The sequence below is a fragment of the Aptenodytes patagonicus genome, chromosome 8 (genome assembly GCF_965638725.1).
Source record: "Aptenodytes patagonicus chromosome 8, bAptPat1.pri.cur, whole genome shotgun sequence".
NCBI classification, from domain to species: domain Eukaryota; kingdom Metazoa; phylum Chordata; class Aves; order Sphenisciformes; family Spheniscidae; genus Aptenodytes; species Aptenodytes patagonicus.
Window position 1 is genome coordinate 11,241,573 of NC_134956.1, and position 18,764 is coordinate 11,260,336.

General features: G+C 51.0%; 1 protein-coding gene across 2 annotated transcripts in view; it reads left to right on the plus strand.

Moving 5' to 3' along the window:
* The first annotated feature begins 1,953 nt into the window (after window positions 1-1,953).
* Window positions 1,954-18,764, plus strand: part of NCKIPSD (NCK interacting protein with SH3 domain) — a 57,196-nt gene continuing 40,385 nt past the window's right edge. The window contains exon 1 of one of the 2 annotated variants that reach the window (XM_076346352.1): window positions 1,954-2,168. In XM_076346352.1, the coding sequence (XP_076202467.1) occupies window positions 1,998-2,168 (171 nt within the window). In that variant the 5' untranslated portion in view covers window positions 1,954-1,997. Of the gene's footprint in view, window positions 2,169-5,667; window positions 5,720-18,764 lie in introns of those variants that run through there. The other variant, XM_076346353.1, reaches the window with a different exon arrangement.

An 18,764-nucleotide genomic window follows, 5' to 3' on the forward strand; every position in this document is an offset into this window, starting at 1 on the left:
GTGGGAAGGTTTGCCTTCCCGCAGTGCTGCTTCCCAGCTGCCCACTCCTTGCCCACCATCACACCCGTGCCCCCACTGGCCATCTGGAAAGGACCGCGACCAGGCGTGAAGCCCAGACCCCAAAAGGCTCCTGAAGGATTCAGCCCAAGTTGCATCTCACAGTTCCCATTCAAAGTGCCCTGTCGCTTTTCCAGCCCGAATGTGCCCGGCTTCAGCTCACTGCAGCGATTCCCGGTATGCTGCCGGCAGCAGGGGAGCCTAGGCAACCACTCGCTCCCGATCCATCCTCCATCCTCACCACCGTAACTAGGCTCAGCCAGAATTACCTCACTGGCAGTGCTGGGAAAACTAGGGGGCCAGGGGGGCTGCGCTGGGAGTGGGCAGGGGGCCATGGCAGCTGCAAGCCTGGCTTTTATTGTATAACCACCGGCTGGATTTGATTGTTGGTGGTTTCTGGATTAATTAAACTCCCCCGTCGCTGGGATGGGGGGGGGTCTTCTGTGGACAGGTTCCACCTCTGCACCCCTTCATCCCTGCATCCCAGTGGGATGCAGGGGAGGGCAGGACCAGGGCGGGGCATCTCCGCAGTGGACTTGGCTGCAGGAACATTTGTACCAGTCCCGCTGGGACGCCATAACCTGAGCCTCTCCCGCCTTGCTGCTGTCAGCCCCGTGCTGGGCTCTCGGTGCTTTTGCCAGGTGGGAAATTCCTCTTGTCCCTAGGGCAGCACGGAGAAAGCCCTGGCTGGGGAAGAGGGAGCAGAGGTGATGCGCTGCAGGGCTGCCACTCACCTCCCCAGGGCAGCAGGAGGGGCTTGGACCCCCAGCAAGGGCAGCGGGGGCCTGCGGGGAGCTGCTGATATCTGGGGGGATGAGCAGAGGTCTTGGGCTGCTTGGGGTGGTGGCCCAAAGGGTTGTTCTCCTGGAATGGGGCAACAAGGCATAGAGATGCACAGGGCCGGGGGCGGCTGTGTCCTCTCCGAGAGCTCCTGGCCCAACGGGCAGTGCACCCACGTCCTCACAGCCACAGGCCAGGTCACCATGTCCACCGCGGGGCACAGTTTGGGGCCAGGCGCCTGCTCTGGCTGTGCCCTGTTTCCATGCTGGGGGGTGGCGGAGCATGGACGTTCTCCGCAGGGCAAAGGGACCGTCCCCGGGGACCTCACCCAGGGTGAAGCCCCCCATGTGCCGGGAGCAGAGCTTGGTGCCCGGGGTGGGGGCTCGCCGACACACGAGGACTTTGGGGATTTAACGGCACCGGTTGCTGAAATGTGGGACCCCCAGAGGAGGGGACTTCTTGGGGGGTACCCAGCTGGGCTGGGAGCTGGGCACAGCGGGGACGGAGGAAGGGGGAGAGGGGGCAGAGTTTGGGGTGGGGAAGCGATGCGCTTGTGGCAAGGGAGGACGCTCAGCCTGGACACGGTGGTCAGGCGGGCCGGTGCAAGGGCGGGCGACGGGCAGGAGGTGGGGGCGGCGACCAGGCTCTGGCCGAGCCCCGGGGGGCGGCAGCCCAGGCAAAGCCGTGGTGGAGGAGGGACGCCAGGACACAAACGGGCCGGCGCCGGGGAGGCGCCGGCGCTTGCCGGATCCCGCCGACGGTCCGTCCCCAGGGGTCCCGCGCCCGGGGGCCCGGCCGCCACCCCCCGCCGCTGCGGGCAGGGCCGGGGCGGGCCTGCGCGGGACTCCGCCGCCGCTGCCCCCGGCGGCGCTCCGCGAGCCGCTGGTGCCCCCTGCCGCGCGGCACCCGCGCTCCCGGGCGGCGGCGGGAGGGCGGGGCGCACCGGGCGGCGGGGCGGGGCCGCGCAGCCGGGGCGGCCGGAGGCGGCGGGAGCGGCGCCGCCGCGCCGCCAGGGGGCGGTACGGTGCGGCGCTCTGCGGGGGCGTGGCGCGGCGGTGACGTCCGGAGGCGTGGCGGCGCCGGGGGCGTGGCGTGGCGTGGCGTGGCGGGCCGAGCCGGGCCGGGCCGCGGCGGTCGGAGGTGCCGGTGCCGCCGCCGCAATGTACCGGGCCCTGTACAGCTTCCGCTCGGCCGAGCCCAACTCGCTGCCTTTCGCCGCCGGGGAGACGTTCCTGCTGCTGGAGCGCAGCAACCAGCACTGGTGGCTCGTCACCCGCGCCGGCTCCGGCGAGACGGGCTACGCGCCGGCCTCCTACCTCCAGCGGCTGCAGGTGGGCCGGGCCGGGCCGGGCCGGGCGGGCCGCGGGGCCTAGGCACGGGGGAGGCGGCTGTGCCGGCCGTCGTGTGCACCGCTGGGGGCCGGGGGTCCCGGGGCCGGGCACCTCTTCCCTCCGCCGCCTCCCAGGCAGGCAGCGGGGCCGTGGCGCAGGCAGCGGGGCTTTCCTGCTAAAGACCGGCCCCAGTCTGGGTTTGTGCCGGGGCGGGTGGTGGAGGAGCAGCTGGGTGGTCTGGAGCAGCCCAGCGCGCTGCCTTGGCTGCTGAGGGTGCCTTCTCTGGCGCCTCTGGGAGCTGCTGGCCTTGGCTGGGAGAGGTGGGGGGGTGGTTCTCGTGGAGGTGGTTACCCGCTGCGGTGGACTTCAGCGCACAGGAGCCTGTTGGGACATCGTGTTCCTGCCGGGGGTGAGAATCGGGAGTTTAAAGGGAGGCAGGAGACATCTTCTGTGGGTGTCATGTTTGGAGATCAAGGTCCAGGGAGCACCAGCTCTGCAGGTCAGGGACAAAACGAAAGCTCGGCAGCTTCATCCGAAGGAGATGGGCTAGGTAGGGGTCCCCTGGGCGCCGACTCGCGGGTTAGGAGCTGAGGGGCTGAAGGGCTGGCTTCACTCCTGCAGAAGTGTGAGAGGAAGACAGAAAAATGCCTAGGCGATGTCCTGGGGTGATGGTACGGGGCATTCTCCTCCCGGGAGCGTACATGATGACTTGATAACCCTGGAATCTGCCAACTAGCAGCCCCAGCTGGTGTAAGTAAGCAGTGCTTGTGTGGCCATCTCGGGGCTAGCCATTCAGCCACGGGGTTTTCCGCCTGCGCAGCACCCCAGCACCGTGAGGGCAGTGAGGGGGTGATCGTCCTCCTCCTTCCACCGACACACCATGACACCGATAGCAGACCTGTACTGTTCTGGGGGCCGGGAGAAGCCACGGCAGCTGCCTGTGCTTGTGATGACAGTAATTACAGCCAAGTCGGTGATACTGGTAATTACAGAAAGTCCGAGCGGGCTGCTGCAGCCCTGACTGCGGTCAGAGGAGGGAGGGCGCCTTTTGGCCGCCGCAGCTGTGGGTGTGAGCCCTGCGCCCATGCAGGTGTTGTGGGAGAGAGGTTGCTTATCACTTGTACAGTGCAGGGGGCTGTTTAGTGGAGGCTTCTGAGGGACAATATGGCTTCTGAAATTAAAATGGGCCTTTCATATAAGGCTAATTAATGGATTTGTTTATATTTCTGGGCCTCAGGGGATAGCTGTGGGAACCGCGTGCTGAAAACTCGTTGCATCGGTGAATGGGTAGCTGCACACAAATGCACGTGAATGTTACAAATGGGCCTTTTAATGTCTGGCTGAAAATGGTGACAAACCCCTTTATTTCAGCGTGCTGCTGACGCTCCTTGAGATGCCATTGAGTTTCTGATTAGCAGTAACTTAGCCTGTAAGTACGTGTGGGTGTGTGCTTTGCAGAACACTTCAGTGAGATGAGCGTTACCTGGGGAGCTTTTATGTGTGTTAGGGCAATGCCGGGTCTCTCTGCCGGCTGCTTGGTTCAGGAGCCGGCCTCCTTGCGAGGCTGGGGCTCTTCTTCAGCCTGGCAGAATGGCCTGACAGGAGGGGACATCTTGTGTATCAACAAGTCCTTAAGCTATTTACAGGAGCTATTTAGTTACAGAGGAAAGACCTTATTAAACTACTAGATTTTAAAACCCTACGGGGGTAGAGCTCCAGGCTGCTGCTCATGAGTTTCCTCTCTGCAGTCCCCTGCTTCATTTGCTTGTGTGGCATGACGTCTTCTTGCTGCCGTGGGTGTGGGAGCCTTCTCCCAGGCTGCCTTCTGGAGCAGCCTTCCTGCATCTCTCCACCTCGCTCATAGCAGTTTCAAAATCTTCCAGGAAAAGCATTTCTTCGCTGACTTTACATTCATTTCTCAGGTTATATTTTGCTACAGCCTTAAGATAGCTTGCAGCCTGCCAGGCTGACTCCTGACAGTCCATTAGTAATGCACTAATATTAAAGCAGCATTGCTGGTGACTTTGTGAGCGCTCTCCTCTAGTTCAGATGTAACTTTCCCAAATGCCCTTAGATCTGGTATAGGAAACAGAAGAGCCTTCCCTGCATCTGCTCATCTTTTTTTGGCCATTAAGTTTCCGGCACCAGAACTTGCCTGATGATGCATGAGGCAGCAGGATCTAATTTGCTGCTCTGCAGTTGCAGTAGTGCTGTGTCCGTGGCTTGCTTTCTGCTGTTGCATCCTGCCAGTTCCGAAGAGCTGATCTGAAGTCAAAACTTGCTTTTATTCATGGAAGAAGGCATCTGCTCGCTGTAAGCTTGCTTGAGACTGTTTGCTGAATGTCCAGGATGAGTGCAAACAATTTGTCACCCAGTTTTGGTTTAATAAGGGCACTGAGGCTAATTAGTGACAGCGATTTGGGAGGCAATTAATGCTGCCCCAATCACAACAGAGAGAAAACACAGCTAATGATTAGTGTCAGCGTGCTCAGCAGGGAGAGAAAGTGGCCAACAGGAGTCACCATTGTAAAAGTAAGCCTTGGGCTTCCTTAGCAGTGCAGTCAGATTCCAGGTGAGCAATAGGTTGCACAACAGTCGCAGCCAACAGCAGCAAATCTCCCGAAAGCCCCTTGCAGCAGGCTGCTGAGAGGATGGTCATGGGAGAGGCTTGGGCTGCTGTTACTGCTGCTGTCCGCTATTAGGAGCATTAGCTTTCTTCCGAGCTTCTCTCAATTTTCAGGTTTTTTTGCTCAGCTTTCATAGATACGGGAAATTCATGCCTTGGCTTCTCTAGAGGAAAAAATAATTCCAATTTATTATTTATAGCTTATTCTTGGCTGATGTCTTCTCATTGCAAATGTGGCAGAATTTTGTGCTGAAATCCTTGTGGCTCAGTGTTGCTATTAAAAGAGGGTTAGTTGTAGGGGGAAAAAAACCCCAACAAACCCTTCTTAGAAACATATAATGCCTCTAAGGAACAAGTTAGGGCCAAGCCAGAGCACCAAGATGATGCAGATGATGTGCAGTTAATTTGGGTCAACTAGAAATTTTACTGATTTTACTCTTCCGTAGTTCCCTTTTAGCTCCATTGTGGGTTAAGAGTCATTTCAAGTTGAGTGCCATTCTGAGGATAGATACTGAAGCCATCAAGCAGTGAGAGGGAAGGATCGGGCCACGTGCTGCTGAACGGGGGCAGCTTGTGAACCGTAAGCAGAGCGAGCTGCTTGCTGAAATGCCAGCCTTGCACACGGCTGAACCCTGGCTCTGCACACCCATGGTGGAGATCTCGAGTGACGATGCTGGCAGGCACGGCGGTAGCGAGCAAAGCTGTAACGAACTCGGGGGCTGACAGGTGCTGCTGCTGAGACAAGTAAAAACGTGTACCCAGCGCTGCGCCGGCCGGTAACAGCACGTAGGATAATTGCCTCCAGCTATTGACGGAGCAAGAGACAAATGCTAATATCTAATGCCAGGCAAATACTGCTGCAGTGAAGCTGTCGGCGTGAATGCTGTGGCTTCTGATTGAATGGAAAGGTGTCTGTCTGAACGAGGTTGGTCTTTTGTCTCCAGCTGTGTGCTGATGCTTAAGCAATGTATGAGTGGCAGAAAAATGTGGAGGTTAAATTGGAGCTTAGGGTGTCCTCTGGAGTCAGACAGTCACTGCAGAAGGCAGGCCTTTCAAAGCTTTATATGGAGCAGTAAAAGGTTCAATTTAGAAAGCTTCCTCAGGAGCAGGAGGTTCACTCGGTGTCAGGAAGGGACAAATGCTGAGTCTAGCAAATAATAAGGGTCCTTCCTTTGGGTTAAATAGCCCGTGTGTTGCTATTGTTATGAGGGGACATGTAATTTCATAACAGGAGTCTGGAGTTGTTCCAGGTTTGGCTGAAGGCTTCAGGCTGTACCACAGCGGCACAGGGACTGTGAAGTGAGCTGCTGTCCTTGAGAATGCCAAACTATGGGTGACACTTGGCCTGCTAGGAAGGCTTATTTGCTCTGCTCCCGGCGGGGCAGGGAGCAGGGCAGGGGTTGGCCCCAGTGGTCTGCTGCTGGCCGTGGGACCCATGCATGGGAGCAGCAGTCTGCTTCAGCTCTCGTCTTCACCAGGCACCATGACAGGTCTTGCCTCGTCTCTTGTCTGCGCTGACCTAGGCTGTATTCCCCATCAATGGAAGTGTTAATATTACATGCCGAGGAGGGGAATGGCAGCTGTAAAATGCTGTATTGGTAAATGTCAGGGGTGCAAAAATAAGTGCTAAGTTGCAGGGGGTTTCCTGGTAAAGCAGGAATGGTTTTAGCATGCTGGCTGCTGCAAATCAGCTGCTCAGCTGTATTAAGCCGTTAGGAAATAGCTTTGAAATTACTATTAATAGCCTTTTCAAAATTACTTGAAATTTATTTGGAATAACTGAAAAATTGTTTGCCATGTGGGTTTAGATTCTCTGCTCAGCTGAGGCCTTCTCTGGTCGGTCACACTTTCATGTTGTACATCGGGAGGAACGAGAAGGGGGCTGCCTGGGTGTGAAGGTGCGTATGCTGATGGCCAAGAAGCTTTGGACCATCTGGTGAGAAAATGGACCCAGCCGAGAGTATAACAAGCATTTTGAGGATGCCTTGGATTGCTATTTGCTGTGTCTTTTTCTACAAGAATAAACAGGCATGTGATAAAAATAAGAGACTGCTTTGTGCAGCCTAGCAACAACTTCAAATTCTCCTGCAGCATGAGCAAGTGCACAGCGGCAGAGTACAGGTAGTCCTGGCCAGGCAGGCGCAGGAATGGGGTTTCACCTCCCAAGCCGCAAAGAGAAGAGAGGTTTCTGCAAAGGAGTGAATTTTGAGCGCTCTCTGTTTGCAGGAAAACCCTTTGTCCTGTTTCATGTTGTAGCATTGGCATGAGTTCAGGATTGGAGCGTGTTGTGCAGAGTGAGGTACTGTAGGAGCTGCTTTCTTTGCAGACCGGGGCACGCCATGGCTCAAAACATGGGTCTGACAGTGCGTGGCCGCTCCTCGAGCCTGATCCCACATCCTACGCCCGGCCCTGCGGTCCAGCCTTCCCCCATGCTGCCTCTGCTCTTGTCGGACCCGCTCTCAATTAATTTAGTTCACTGGCTTGCTGGAAAACTCTTTGTTTCTAATCTGGTTGCTTTTCTGCCAGGATAGCAAATGCATTGGTTCAGTGACAGAGCAGCATGTGCTGAGGCTGGTGCCAGTGTAGGACCGCTGGGGAAGCAGCGAGCTGTGGTAGCTCAGGTACTGTCAAACCTTTCACGCTAGCGTGGAGACGATGATGGCTGTGGAGCACGGAGCTGGTTGTACTGTGTCAGTCAAATTATCGGATGTTCTGATAGCAAATCCCCAGTTGCTGGAAACAGCTTTGGCAATTGTGCTTTGCTGTAAGAGTTTCTCCCTCCGTCTACTTAAAATCCAGCTTTAAACTCGGTTGTCCTGATCCCTGGCAGAGTTCCTCTTGTTGCTCCTGGACAGAAGGTGACAATCGTGCAGACTGTTGTACAGACAATCTCCTTTGCTGGAGCCTGCATCGTTATTTGTCGTCTGCAGCAGATTTGACGGAGCTTACAATAGGCATAAGAGCTTAATTGCAATACTCACACAGGTCCTGAATAAGCGCTTAGGCTAAAAATAAAGTTTTATCTTGGAGAATAAGCAGCTGGTAGCACTTGCAGCTGAGGCTGCGTTTCTTGATGCATGCAAGAAACTGAAAGAATGAAGCATTTTTCTTTGGGCTGTCGCAATAACAGAGATGTTATCATATCGGAGCTGCTAATGCTTTGAGATTAAGTTTTATTCTTGAGACTAAATTACACAGTCAGGGGAATTATAACCATTTCTAATTACTGTAGCTAAAGACTTGAAATTTTAGCCAGAAGTTCTGCAGTCTTTCACAGTTCAGAATGATTAAAGTAGAAATACGCTAATGATCTTTAGCCTCTATTTTTGCTTGGCTGTGAAGACATGTTCTTCTCACTTTTACTCTGATTAAAAATAATTAGGCTTTTTGATATCAGATAAAATTTGCCTTTGTGACCTGGACGCCCGTGTGTGAGCATTGTTGGCAGTCTGTGCTTATTGCTCCTGCATCTGCATAATGGCTGAGTGTGGGTGGAGCGGGACTGGTGGGCGCTTGGGTGGTCCCAGGGGGTTTGCTTTGGGCTGGAAGCGTTAAGCCTGTTTGAGGGTTGAACAACAAGAAGGCTGTCTTGGTCAGAAGTGAGCAAGCAGTAGGGAGATGTCTGAGAGCCCACGTCCACTCTTGAGCCATGTGGCTGTGGCTCTGTTCGCCTTGGGGGAAGGGCAGGGTGAGGGGGCAGACTGGAAAGAAGAAATGTGCCATTTTCTTCTAGGCCTTTGGAGAGGCACTTGCCCAGAGCTGATAGATACAGTCCGGTTTCCAGCTTCCTCACAGTGTTGCAGTGTCTGCCAGGTCATCTGCACCCCTGCTTTCTAGTGCTGGTCTTGCCGTGAGCATTTCAGTGTGTTGCACAGGCTGTTATCCTGCAATTTTACTGACCAAACTTGTGATTTTCGGGCTCCCTGCTGTATGGTTTTTGAATGCTTCTCATCAGGAGAAGATGGCTAGACTTCCTTCCCTGGTTTACATCTGGAAGATGATCAACTTCTTGTTGCAAAGGGAAGAACTGCCAGTTTTGGTCTAGGAGCATCCATTTAAAATGGCTAGCAAGGTGCTGACCCTGGAGGACAGCAAACGCAGACACTCTTCTTCTCGCCCCATTTGCAGGAAAAAGTCTAGTAATGACTGAATTGTGTGTGTTTATTGAGCAAGGTGCTTCTGTAATTAACATACGGGAATCTGGATTCTGTTCAAATAGGCCACCAGCTCGCTATGGGACTCCATGCAAGTGGCTTTCTTCGCCAGACCTTTCTCCCCTGCCCGTGTGAGGATACGGGCAAGACGTGGCGTGGCGCAGGAGGGTTGTGGCTCAGCTAAATTTCTCATTAATGTTAAAATTTAGTGGATGCAAACTTAAGCTGATCAACACTGCTGTCAGCCCATGGGAAAGTAAGTTATTGACGACTGCCCAGCAGCGTAGGTACATCTCTCTAAAATAAGTGCTAACATCAAGTCAGGCTGGTGGATGTGCTACACAACGGGTCTGCTGAAAGGTGTCCCACCTTTGGACATCACTGTCTTCTGATGCTTCAGAAGATCAGTCTTATGCTGTCCTCACCTTGAGCAGAGCACTAACAGCTCAGCCTCGGCTGCTCTTTCGGAGCCAAAGAGGATTGGCAGATGTCTTCGAGCACAAAGTTTGAACGTCTCTGGGCTTGCCGAGCAGCACCTGCTCCGTGCTTGTGTTTGCGCAGCTCTTCTCATGATTTCACTCTTGTGTCTCATTCCAGGATTTCCAGCATCCCATCAGATGAACTCTTAGTAGAAAAAAAACAGGAGAAGAGATTTGTATTGAAACCAACAAACCAGAAAGTTCCTGGAAATTTATTTTTTGTGATTGTTGCTCTGTGTGAAGTACAGAGGGAGCAAGACACTGAAGAGCTGGGAGAAGGAATTCATATTGCTTGTCCTTGGAGGAAAATGTGCTGGTGTTAATGATGATGGGAAAACAACGTGAAGGACGTTGTTTTCTATTTCAACTATTAATTTCAACTATTCTTGCAAGAGAATAGTAACCTCTGTGGTCAGAGCAGGCTGTACACTAGGAAAGGCTTTGACAAAAGCAGACTATATCATGGTCACTGGCTGACCTAAGAAGATCCCTTGCAAGTTTTGGGGCATATTAATGCCTGTGGGAAAAGTCAAATCCCATGGTGTAAAATAGGTATTTACATCTGTCAGTGGCTGAAACATGGGAAACAGCTGAACGTGTCTGTTGAGGTTGTTGTTAGGAGAGCTCTGGTTCTGGAACAGAGGCAGCTGTCCCCTTTTTCTTCCCTTACTTGTATAGCTCAGATGTACATAAAAACAAATAGAATTTTTAAGAGCATCCCAGCTTCACTCCCTCATGAAGGATTTAAACTTTGTCATTCCGAGCCAGGATTATGTATTCAGCATATGAGCTGTCAGTCTGGGCACTGGAAAAAAAGATAAATTCCAGGAGGGGTTTATAAGGAGGGAAGTACAAGCAGCCTTAGTGTGCAACTATAACGCTATCTAGTCCGCAAGAAAATTAGACTTCACAGATGCTGACATCCTACATGGTCAATGCTATAACCAAATTTTACAAGGCACAGATTCTAATAGAGCTCTGTGTGCAGAAATTTTTAAATTAAAATGCATGTGCATTGCATTTGTTCCAGAAAGAAAACCTTAATTTGAGGCTTTCTTGGCCGTGGCAGTAACAGTTGGTTCAATTTATTTTACTAAAGAGGCGCATTTGTATGCAGATTCGCAAGAGCTGCGAGGGCTGGAAGCGTTTGCTGTTGGACTGGGAGATCAGCCCCAGTTCACAGGCTCCTGCAGACCTGCCCCAGTTTTTCATGTCTGATCTCTTTCTAATGGCGTGCCGCCTGGTGCCTTCCTGAGGAGGATGGGGCAGGGCTGCCTGCGCCGCTTGCTGCCTGCACTGGATGGTGTTCGGTGGTGAGTAAACGTGGTGGAGACTGCTGCAGCGCCACTGGGGAGAGATGCTGGTCCAGCTGGGCTGGTGATATGCTGCTGCTCAGGCTTGCTGTTGCTGCCTTTGCTGAGGCTGTGTGTGCAGGCTGCTGTGCTGATGGATGCTAATGTGTGACAAGGAAGGAGGTCCCATTTCCAGGGCTGGCCTGGTGAGTGGAGATGACAAAGCTGTGTCACAAGGCCCAGGAGAAACAATTGAGCTTGCTGCTGGGGCCGCTCCTGAGCGCTCCTACTAATGGGGCACGAGAATCGGTTTGGTCCCTGTGCTGTGGCAGAGAGCCGGCCCTACGGGAGGACCCCAGTTGGTGCTTTCTCCGCGAGTTGGCATCTGGAGCTGCAAAATGCTTGTGGTATTTAGAGGAAAAATTCTCATTTGAAATGACAGTCTGTTTAGATCCACTGGAAATTTTTTCTGTAGACCCTGACCACCCTCGTTGCCTCTGGTCTTGAGTTGCAATGGGAATTGTCGTGGGTCCTGGTCCTGTTTCTGGAGGAGCATCACTTTGCTTTCCCGGCCAGTGGCTCACAAATAAAGTTTTGACCTTTACTTGTCAAGCCTAATTTGTCCTGATTTTTATCACATGGGAAAACCTTTGATTTAAAAAAAAAAAAGTTTTGAAGCTTGTCATGTGAGAAGTGGAAGGGAGGACACGATTCATGACTGCATCTGTTTCTCTCCACTCCCCTTCATCCCCCATCACTTTCTTGCCATGGGGATGTTGAGCACTATTCTGGGCAAAGCTCTGTTGACACTAACAGAGAAATAGAGTTGTCCCAAGGACAAGACCCGCTGCAGCAGGAGAGGAGCATTAGCTTTATTTCAGCTCTTCTGTGTTCACGCCCTGCGATGCAGAGCTCACTTGGCAGAGCTGTTTGCTTCCCTTGCAAGGGAACAAAGTACTAATACTTGTCCTCTTTTAACGTAATGCTTAAGCAAGAAGGGGAAGTAAAATTTTGGCAGTGTGGGCTTTTTAGAATGAGGTGGAAAGTTCATGGGTTTGTTTTTCCTGGTTATTTGTTTGCCTGTTGAAGTTGTTTAAAAGAAGTTGTCCCTCCCTTCCTCCTTGGAAGCTGCTTACTTCTCGATGGCCGAGTTGTGAAGCCCATGTCCTTCCTCTTGTCTGTCTGGTACAGCTGAAGGGGCAGCGTCACCCAGCTGTGAGCATAGTAAGCCCATTCCTCGGGCCCAGACTGCCTTTCGTGCTGGCGAGATGTGCTTTTGAATAGGTGTCTCTCCGTGCTGTCCTGCTGATGGGGTCCCATCTACGCTGCTTCATCCCCCTTTCCTGCTCAGGCTGCTGAGGCTGGGCTGGTGTGCGTGAAGGCAGTCTGTGAGACGGTGATTTTTGTGCCCGTGATCGGGAAGTGCCAGCATAGGCTGATGTTTTAGTTTGTTCAGCTACTCAAGAGGTTCAGTTTAAAAAATAAAATTAAAAAAAATCAAGCTGTTGGACTATGCACGCTAGGTAATTCCATGCTGTGGATCACTTCTTGCTAAATCACTGGTTTGAGGTTCAGATTAGATCTCTTCGAAGTAATAGCTATTAATTATTTCTTGGTTTTTTTCTAGTACAAGTTGGGACAGTGCCTTGTAGTATGGAAATCTGAGGGCAGGCCCCAGCTCCAAACCTTCTATTATATTGAATAAAAACAAAGGGGTGAGGGAGAAGATGAGGCAAGAGCTGCAAAAATAAGACACTCGCCCACGAGGAGGAGGGGATCACCTGGAAGCTGGGATGATGTCTTGAATTCTCGTCCATGGGGTTTGCATGTGGGGTGATGGCATCCACAGCCGCTAATGCAGTCGGGTTATCTCCCACTGTTCCTGCTGCCTGCTCCAGCTCCACTGCCCTCGAGTTCCTCTGCCTGTCCTGCCAGCGACGGCTTACCCTCCGAGTTGTGTCCTCCTTCTCTGGAGGTGGGAAGAAAGCCTTGACGGACCACGCAGGCGACTTTCACCCACTTGCATGTGGAAGATGGAAATGGTGGTGGACAGGTTTTCAGGGTGGAGGGTTCTCCATCAGTCAAATTCAGTGCGGTGTCTGTGTGCTGCGATGGTTGTACAGAGAACCGTGGCAGCTCCTGTAAAAACCAGATGGCTGCTTAAAGAGATCAAGTTGAAGCTCCCCACCGAGGAGACAAATGCAAACCTCCGTGGCCTCTGTCTGATGTGGTGACAATTCCTTTTTGGGTAAACTCAGTGAATTCTGTGGTTTTCCAGGCTGCTTGAAGACACCCTTTTTCCCTCTCCTCCTGAGGAAAGGATGTGTGTTTGCAGGGGGATGGAGGGGGCACCATGGTTTGAACAACGAGTGTGCTATGCCCAGGTCATAAATCGCACCCGAGTGACACGCCGGAGGGCAGGTCCACAGTCCCTTTCCCTCCGTGCCCGGGCTTGGCTGTCCCTGAGGAATGTGTGGGGAGAAGCTCAAGTATCAGGGAAGCCCATGTTTTTCAGCATGTAAAAAGAATAATTGTGTGAAAACCCACTACCTCAAGTAAGAATGATGGTCATAAAAATTCATTACCTACTTAATGCAGAAGCTTAGGGATTTCCCTGAGCCTGGCTGAATCAAAGTGTTTGTAGCTGAAGACTTCTTCCATTTTGACATCAGAAAAACAATGTCCCTTGAAGTGCTGGGTTCTAGGTAATGAAGTTTTTGTCCCCCCCAGAATCACCTTTGTTGACTTAAACTGAAAAATGCATCCACTTTAATTTGTTTTTTGAATTAATTTCATGTGTCTGTCTTCCATTAGCTTGACAACAAGAGATAGCAGCAGCATTGAAATAATTGTGCAGTTATTATCAAGGGGCCTGTACAGTGTAATTCTTTACATCAGGGATGGAAAGAAACCCCTCCAGCATCCAGTTTTGGGAAGCATCGTCTTGTCTGTGGTCTTGGGCCCCTTAGAAGCGTTGCCCAGTGATACGGGCTGGCATCTGAGACTTTTACATGCATGAACCCATGTGAACTGGCTGTATTCTTGAGCTCTCATTCAGGAGCTTGAGATCTCAAAATGATATCGAGCTCTGGTCACTTTAAAAGCTTTTAAACACTTTTGTTCTCCCGACAAAACCACTGTTGGCAATGTTTGGTCTTGTGTGACTCTTCAGCTGTGGAGGACCACCCAAACCTCTCATAGCTGGGCCGTGGGGAGTTATGAGCAGCGAAGAGTGATCAGCCTCAACCTGGAGGAGTTTAGAGGTGGTGGTGGGGAAACGGGGTGGGGGAGAGACAGCATGCACATGGGTTGTGCAAACCACACAGCTTGAGAGTTACTCTTGCTGTCAGGCAGCTTCCACCACCTTCTCTGCCCTGTGGTGGCCTTGGGCACCGGAGGGGTCCTGCTCCAGACCTCCTCCGTGGAGGGGCCACCAGCTGGGTCGGGTGGAGGTGAGCTGAGGCCGTCTCCTTTCCTGTGGGATTTGTCCCACTGGAGATGGGCTGGGAAGATTTCCTGAAATACAGCAATTTGCTCTCGCTGATGCTGCTGAGCGAGGTGGGTGCTGACATGGGTGAATGTGGCACGTGAAGAGATGAATGCGAGAAATGGATACTGTAATAAGGCATGTGAGCTGGGTGAAAGTTTTGCGCATGAGAAGTGAACAGCCCGACAAATGCAGGTTTTTTTGTTCACTGCCTCGGGAAGTGAGGAAAACAGGATTATGGCTGTTCTGCTGCCTGTAGCACAATGTCCTAAGAGGACACTCCTCTCCCGTTCCCATTTCTTTGTGTTTTCTGGGGAGCCTGTGCCACTCAGCTGCGAAAGGAGATGAGATTATAACTTGCAGCTGGAGCAGTAGGCTGTTTTTTTCCTGCAGATAGTGTGGGACACTAATGAATTGCTTTTCTTCCGTGGCTCACCTCTTACTTCCTTATAGGTGAAATGTCAGCAAATCCAGTTGAATCATTTAATCTTTTTTTAAGGTAAAAAAGCCCACTAAACAAACCCCAGAATTTGTACTTGAACTGAGTCTGGAGATAACAGCAAGTTAGCCTCATTCCTCTGATAAACATAGCTAAACTTGCAATTCTCAAGGTACTTTTGTAGGTCAATGGAAACTGTCAGTCTAAGTTTTGCAGCACAGAAAAATCGTGTGCTGTCCACTCTCACTGTCTGCCAGTCAAAAAGCAACTTGGGAGGCTGCAGGGTCTTTAGTTCGCAATTTTCTGGGTTTTTTTTTTTGCTTATGCTCTGTCTTTATGATCACGCGTGTAACAGTTGTGGTTCTAAGACACTGCTATAGATCTCAGGGGTATCTTAGTTTATTTTTGGGCATGAGTTAGCATTAGCTTTATCATTGTCCCAATAAAGCTCGATTGTGTTGACTCCCTGGATTTGGAGTGTCTGGGTGCTGATTGCTTCAGCAGAAACATCCGCTTTACCAGGAATAAATGTGCTTGCAGGAGCAGCTCTCAGCTAACAAGCACATTGGCATACTTGGGTATTTTGTCTATGGCCAATTAGCATGATCTACCTCTTGACAACGCAGCCTGCGTGGAGTATTTTAGCCCATCTGATACCCCCTCCCTTGCTGCCTTGCACCTGCACCCTCAACAGTCTTTAAATGGCTTTGCTATAATTAGCCGGCACACGTAACTTCATGTAATTTTTGTGTATAGCACTAATAAGCCAAAAGCGTGAATAGCATCCCCTGTTTAATAGTGCTACTCTGAATGTGTCGAAATATATAGCTACCAAGATCCATGGTAGGGGAGCGAGGGCGATGACTGTTTTCTTTCAGAAGGACGTGTTCCTTCTTGCCCTAGCTTTACAATGGCCCACCTGAAAGCAAATGAGCATTTTAGGGTTATCTTTTACTGGGAGCCTGGCTGTCATAGTTCTTGTTTAAATCCCTTAATGAGTATTTTGTACCCAGGTTAAAGTCATGCAGGCTGCTGGGACTGGACGTGCCATTCTACTTGGGTGGAAAACTTGTTTGGGATTCCCATGTTGGGAAGTACCTGCCCAGCACAGGGGAGCTGTGTTTCCTCCGCACTGGTGGAAGCTGGTCTGTACAGCCTGAAAATGTTGGGGAGGAGGAGGTAGCTGGGTATCCTGGGGTTTTCTAGTACTGATATTTCAAATACCTGTGCCCCCCCCCCCCCCCCGGGGGGGCTGTGGACAGAAGAGAAATTGCTGGTGAGATCTGTATTATGGGAACATTATACAGAAATGAGGGGGGTTTTTTTGGGTGCCTGCTTTGGAGAAACTTTGTAAGTGTGCTTGCTCTCTTGGGTCTCTGGCCTGAAACACCATTAGCAGGAGAAGTCCTCAAGGATCTTGGTCTACCTGACGTGCCTGGGAGTTGTGTGAAGGGTTGATGGTAAAAGGACTGTTTGTAAGTGATCCCTCCACCTTGGAACAAGCTTTGCTCCGTGGGAATGTGGAGCTGCTCTCTTTGAGCAGAGGGACAGCATAAACCCAGCCTTTCTGGTTGCTGTTACTCTGCAGTCGCTTGGAGCAATTCTATTCCTGGTAACAAATACTCAGGTTTTTCCATATGGTGGTTTGGGGGTCGTTTTCTTTTGGAGTAGGTCATAGATATGATCTGATCACATCACTGTGATAAGCTGCGTTTCAGGTAGGATGTGCAAGTAACTTGAAGAGAAATGCTCATTACAGAGGAAAACGCTGGATTTTCTGTATGAGTTAATGTTGTTTCTGATCCTGCCCTGCTGGCTTTCTTTTTATTTTGAGGTGTGCGGGGGGAGCTGCATCCCTTTATGGCTGAAGGGGCAGTGTTTACTCCGCATGCAGAGTCCAGAACACAGGAAAATTATTTTCTAGCCAGACTGTTAACTGATCCTGCAGCAAGCAAGCTGCCTTTGATCCTTCCAACTGGAATCATCTTTGTTTGGGGGGAACTTTCCAAGGCCTCTCTCAGGTTTGCTCACGGTAATGCAAGGCAGGTTTTCATCTTCACAGTGACAGTTTTCCAGGAAGGAGCACTGGCTGCGCCGGGCCTGGCAACTCTCATCCCGGTGCTGCTAAAAAGATTCTGGGGATTTGTGTCTGGTTTACAATTTTGTGCAATTTACATCTGTCCAGGAATAAAACTAGCTGATGACTTCCCTGTGTTTGCTCCGTGAGGATGGAAGCTCTTTTCCTCATTAGTGGCTTTAGTAAGGTACATATGGCTGTTCATACAGTGGATACCAGAAAGCTGCAGTTGTTCTCTGCGTGGCAGACTCGAATTGTTCATGCCCAAGCCCACAGGTTCTGTGCTTCCTCGGATGGTGACCTGTCCACCCTCCTTGCCCCTTCTCCTTCATGCCTGGCTGGCGTTCCTGGGTGGTACGCCTGTGCCCACTGCCAGGCCTGCTTTCCCATGTTCACTGGGGCCAAGACAGCAGGTTGATTTTCTTCTCCAGTCTCCCCTTTCCTGTTAAGTCACTAAGAGACACTTTACCATTTGTCCATCATTTCGGGTTTGGGCAACACAGTAATTATGCCCGAAGAGCATCATAGCTGGAGTTTGCCTTCTGTCCCTTGCCAGAAGGTTGGTCATGGGAGAGGGAGGATTTTGGAAGAAAAGCTGATAAATCATAAATTCCCTTGCGAGATGAATCACGAGTTATTACCTCTTTCTCAAACATGTAACTGCATGCAGTTACATCAGTGCCGGTCTGTGGCATGCAGGAGGAAAGTCCCTTTTGGTTAACACGTACATACGTGCTCTTCTCTTGCATCTGTCTTTGCACATCAGTTGAATTGCCAGCTTACTTGCAGTTTTTCCTGCTTGACCCTTGGAGACTTTACTTACTCGATCCTCACGTGCTGGAAATGTACTCCAGTGTAGAGGTGAACGGGAGGGGAGAGAGTTCTCTTGAACGTGGCAGAAATTTTAATTTCTTGTTCCTGCCTCTCATATGACTGTCACCTTTCCAGCATTTTGCTACAATCTCTACTATGGAAATAGATTTTTGGGGAAAACTGAACCTTCCGCCTTGAATGCCGGAAGAGGAGCCAGAACTTCCAGTTTCCCAGACTCATTTCTTCCTCTGGGCTTGGTCCTTGCCCCTTGTCCTGGCAACGCTTGGCAAACCTGATGAACTGCAGAGAGCGTTTCTGTGGCTGGGTCTTCAGCCTACACCCACGGTTTTGCTAATTCAATCAAAACAAAGATGGGCTGAGACTAGCACCTTGTAGTCTGCCCAGCACTCTGGGAAGTTAGAAATCAGTTGCATTGTTGATCATACTTAATATAGGGGCTTTCTTATGCACCTGTGCTAATTGCATGCAAGTGATCTAGGAGCTGTACTGAATCCCAGTGAGCAAAGGGCATCTGTAGCGTTTTTTTGGGCTACCAAACTGAAGACTGTGCAAAGACTGGCAACAAATCCTTCTGTTGGGCTTTTTTTTTTTTTTGCAACTTTTAATACTAATATGTCAAAAGTCCTAGAATAACTGCTAGCACTTTGCTGCAGCGTCTTTCCCTCCACCTTGATATATCCTGGTTCATAATCCTGAGCTTTCATCAAAGTAAAGGCTATCTGCAGCTTTCTTTTTCAGTGTAGATTGTAGCTCTAATATATATATATGTGTGTGTGTATAATTTTTATATATAAGTAGAAACATAAGTTTCCCCTGCACGGATGCAGTGTTGATAATGTCTGATACTGACTTGGCTTGACAATTGTGTGCCAAAAGGATGCTAAACAGGTAATCCTAAAGAGAGGGGCAGTTCTGTTGTCTGGTGGCTGTTCACCTGGGACAGGCTGAGCCAGAGAAGTCCCCTGAAGCATTGAGAGCAGTAAGAATTAAGGCAGCAGAGAACAGCAAGATATGTAAGTATATGTTGACCGCTTTATTTTAAAAACTTCTGTCTCTGCTTTTATTCTCTTAGTGTTTTAGCTTAAGAGACATGTTCTGGTTACTGGAGGGCGCAGAATTACAAGGGGAAGGAATTGGTGGCTGATTCTGATCATCATGGCCAGCAAACAGGGTCTGAGCGTGGCTGGAGAGACCCAGGACGAAGCATT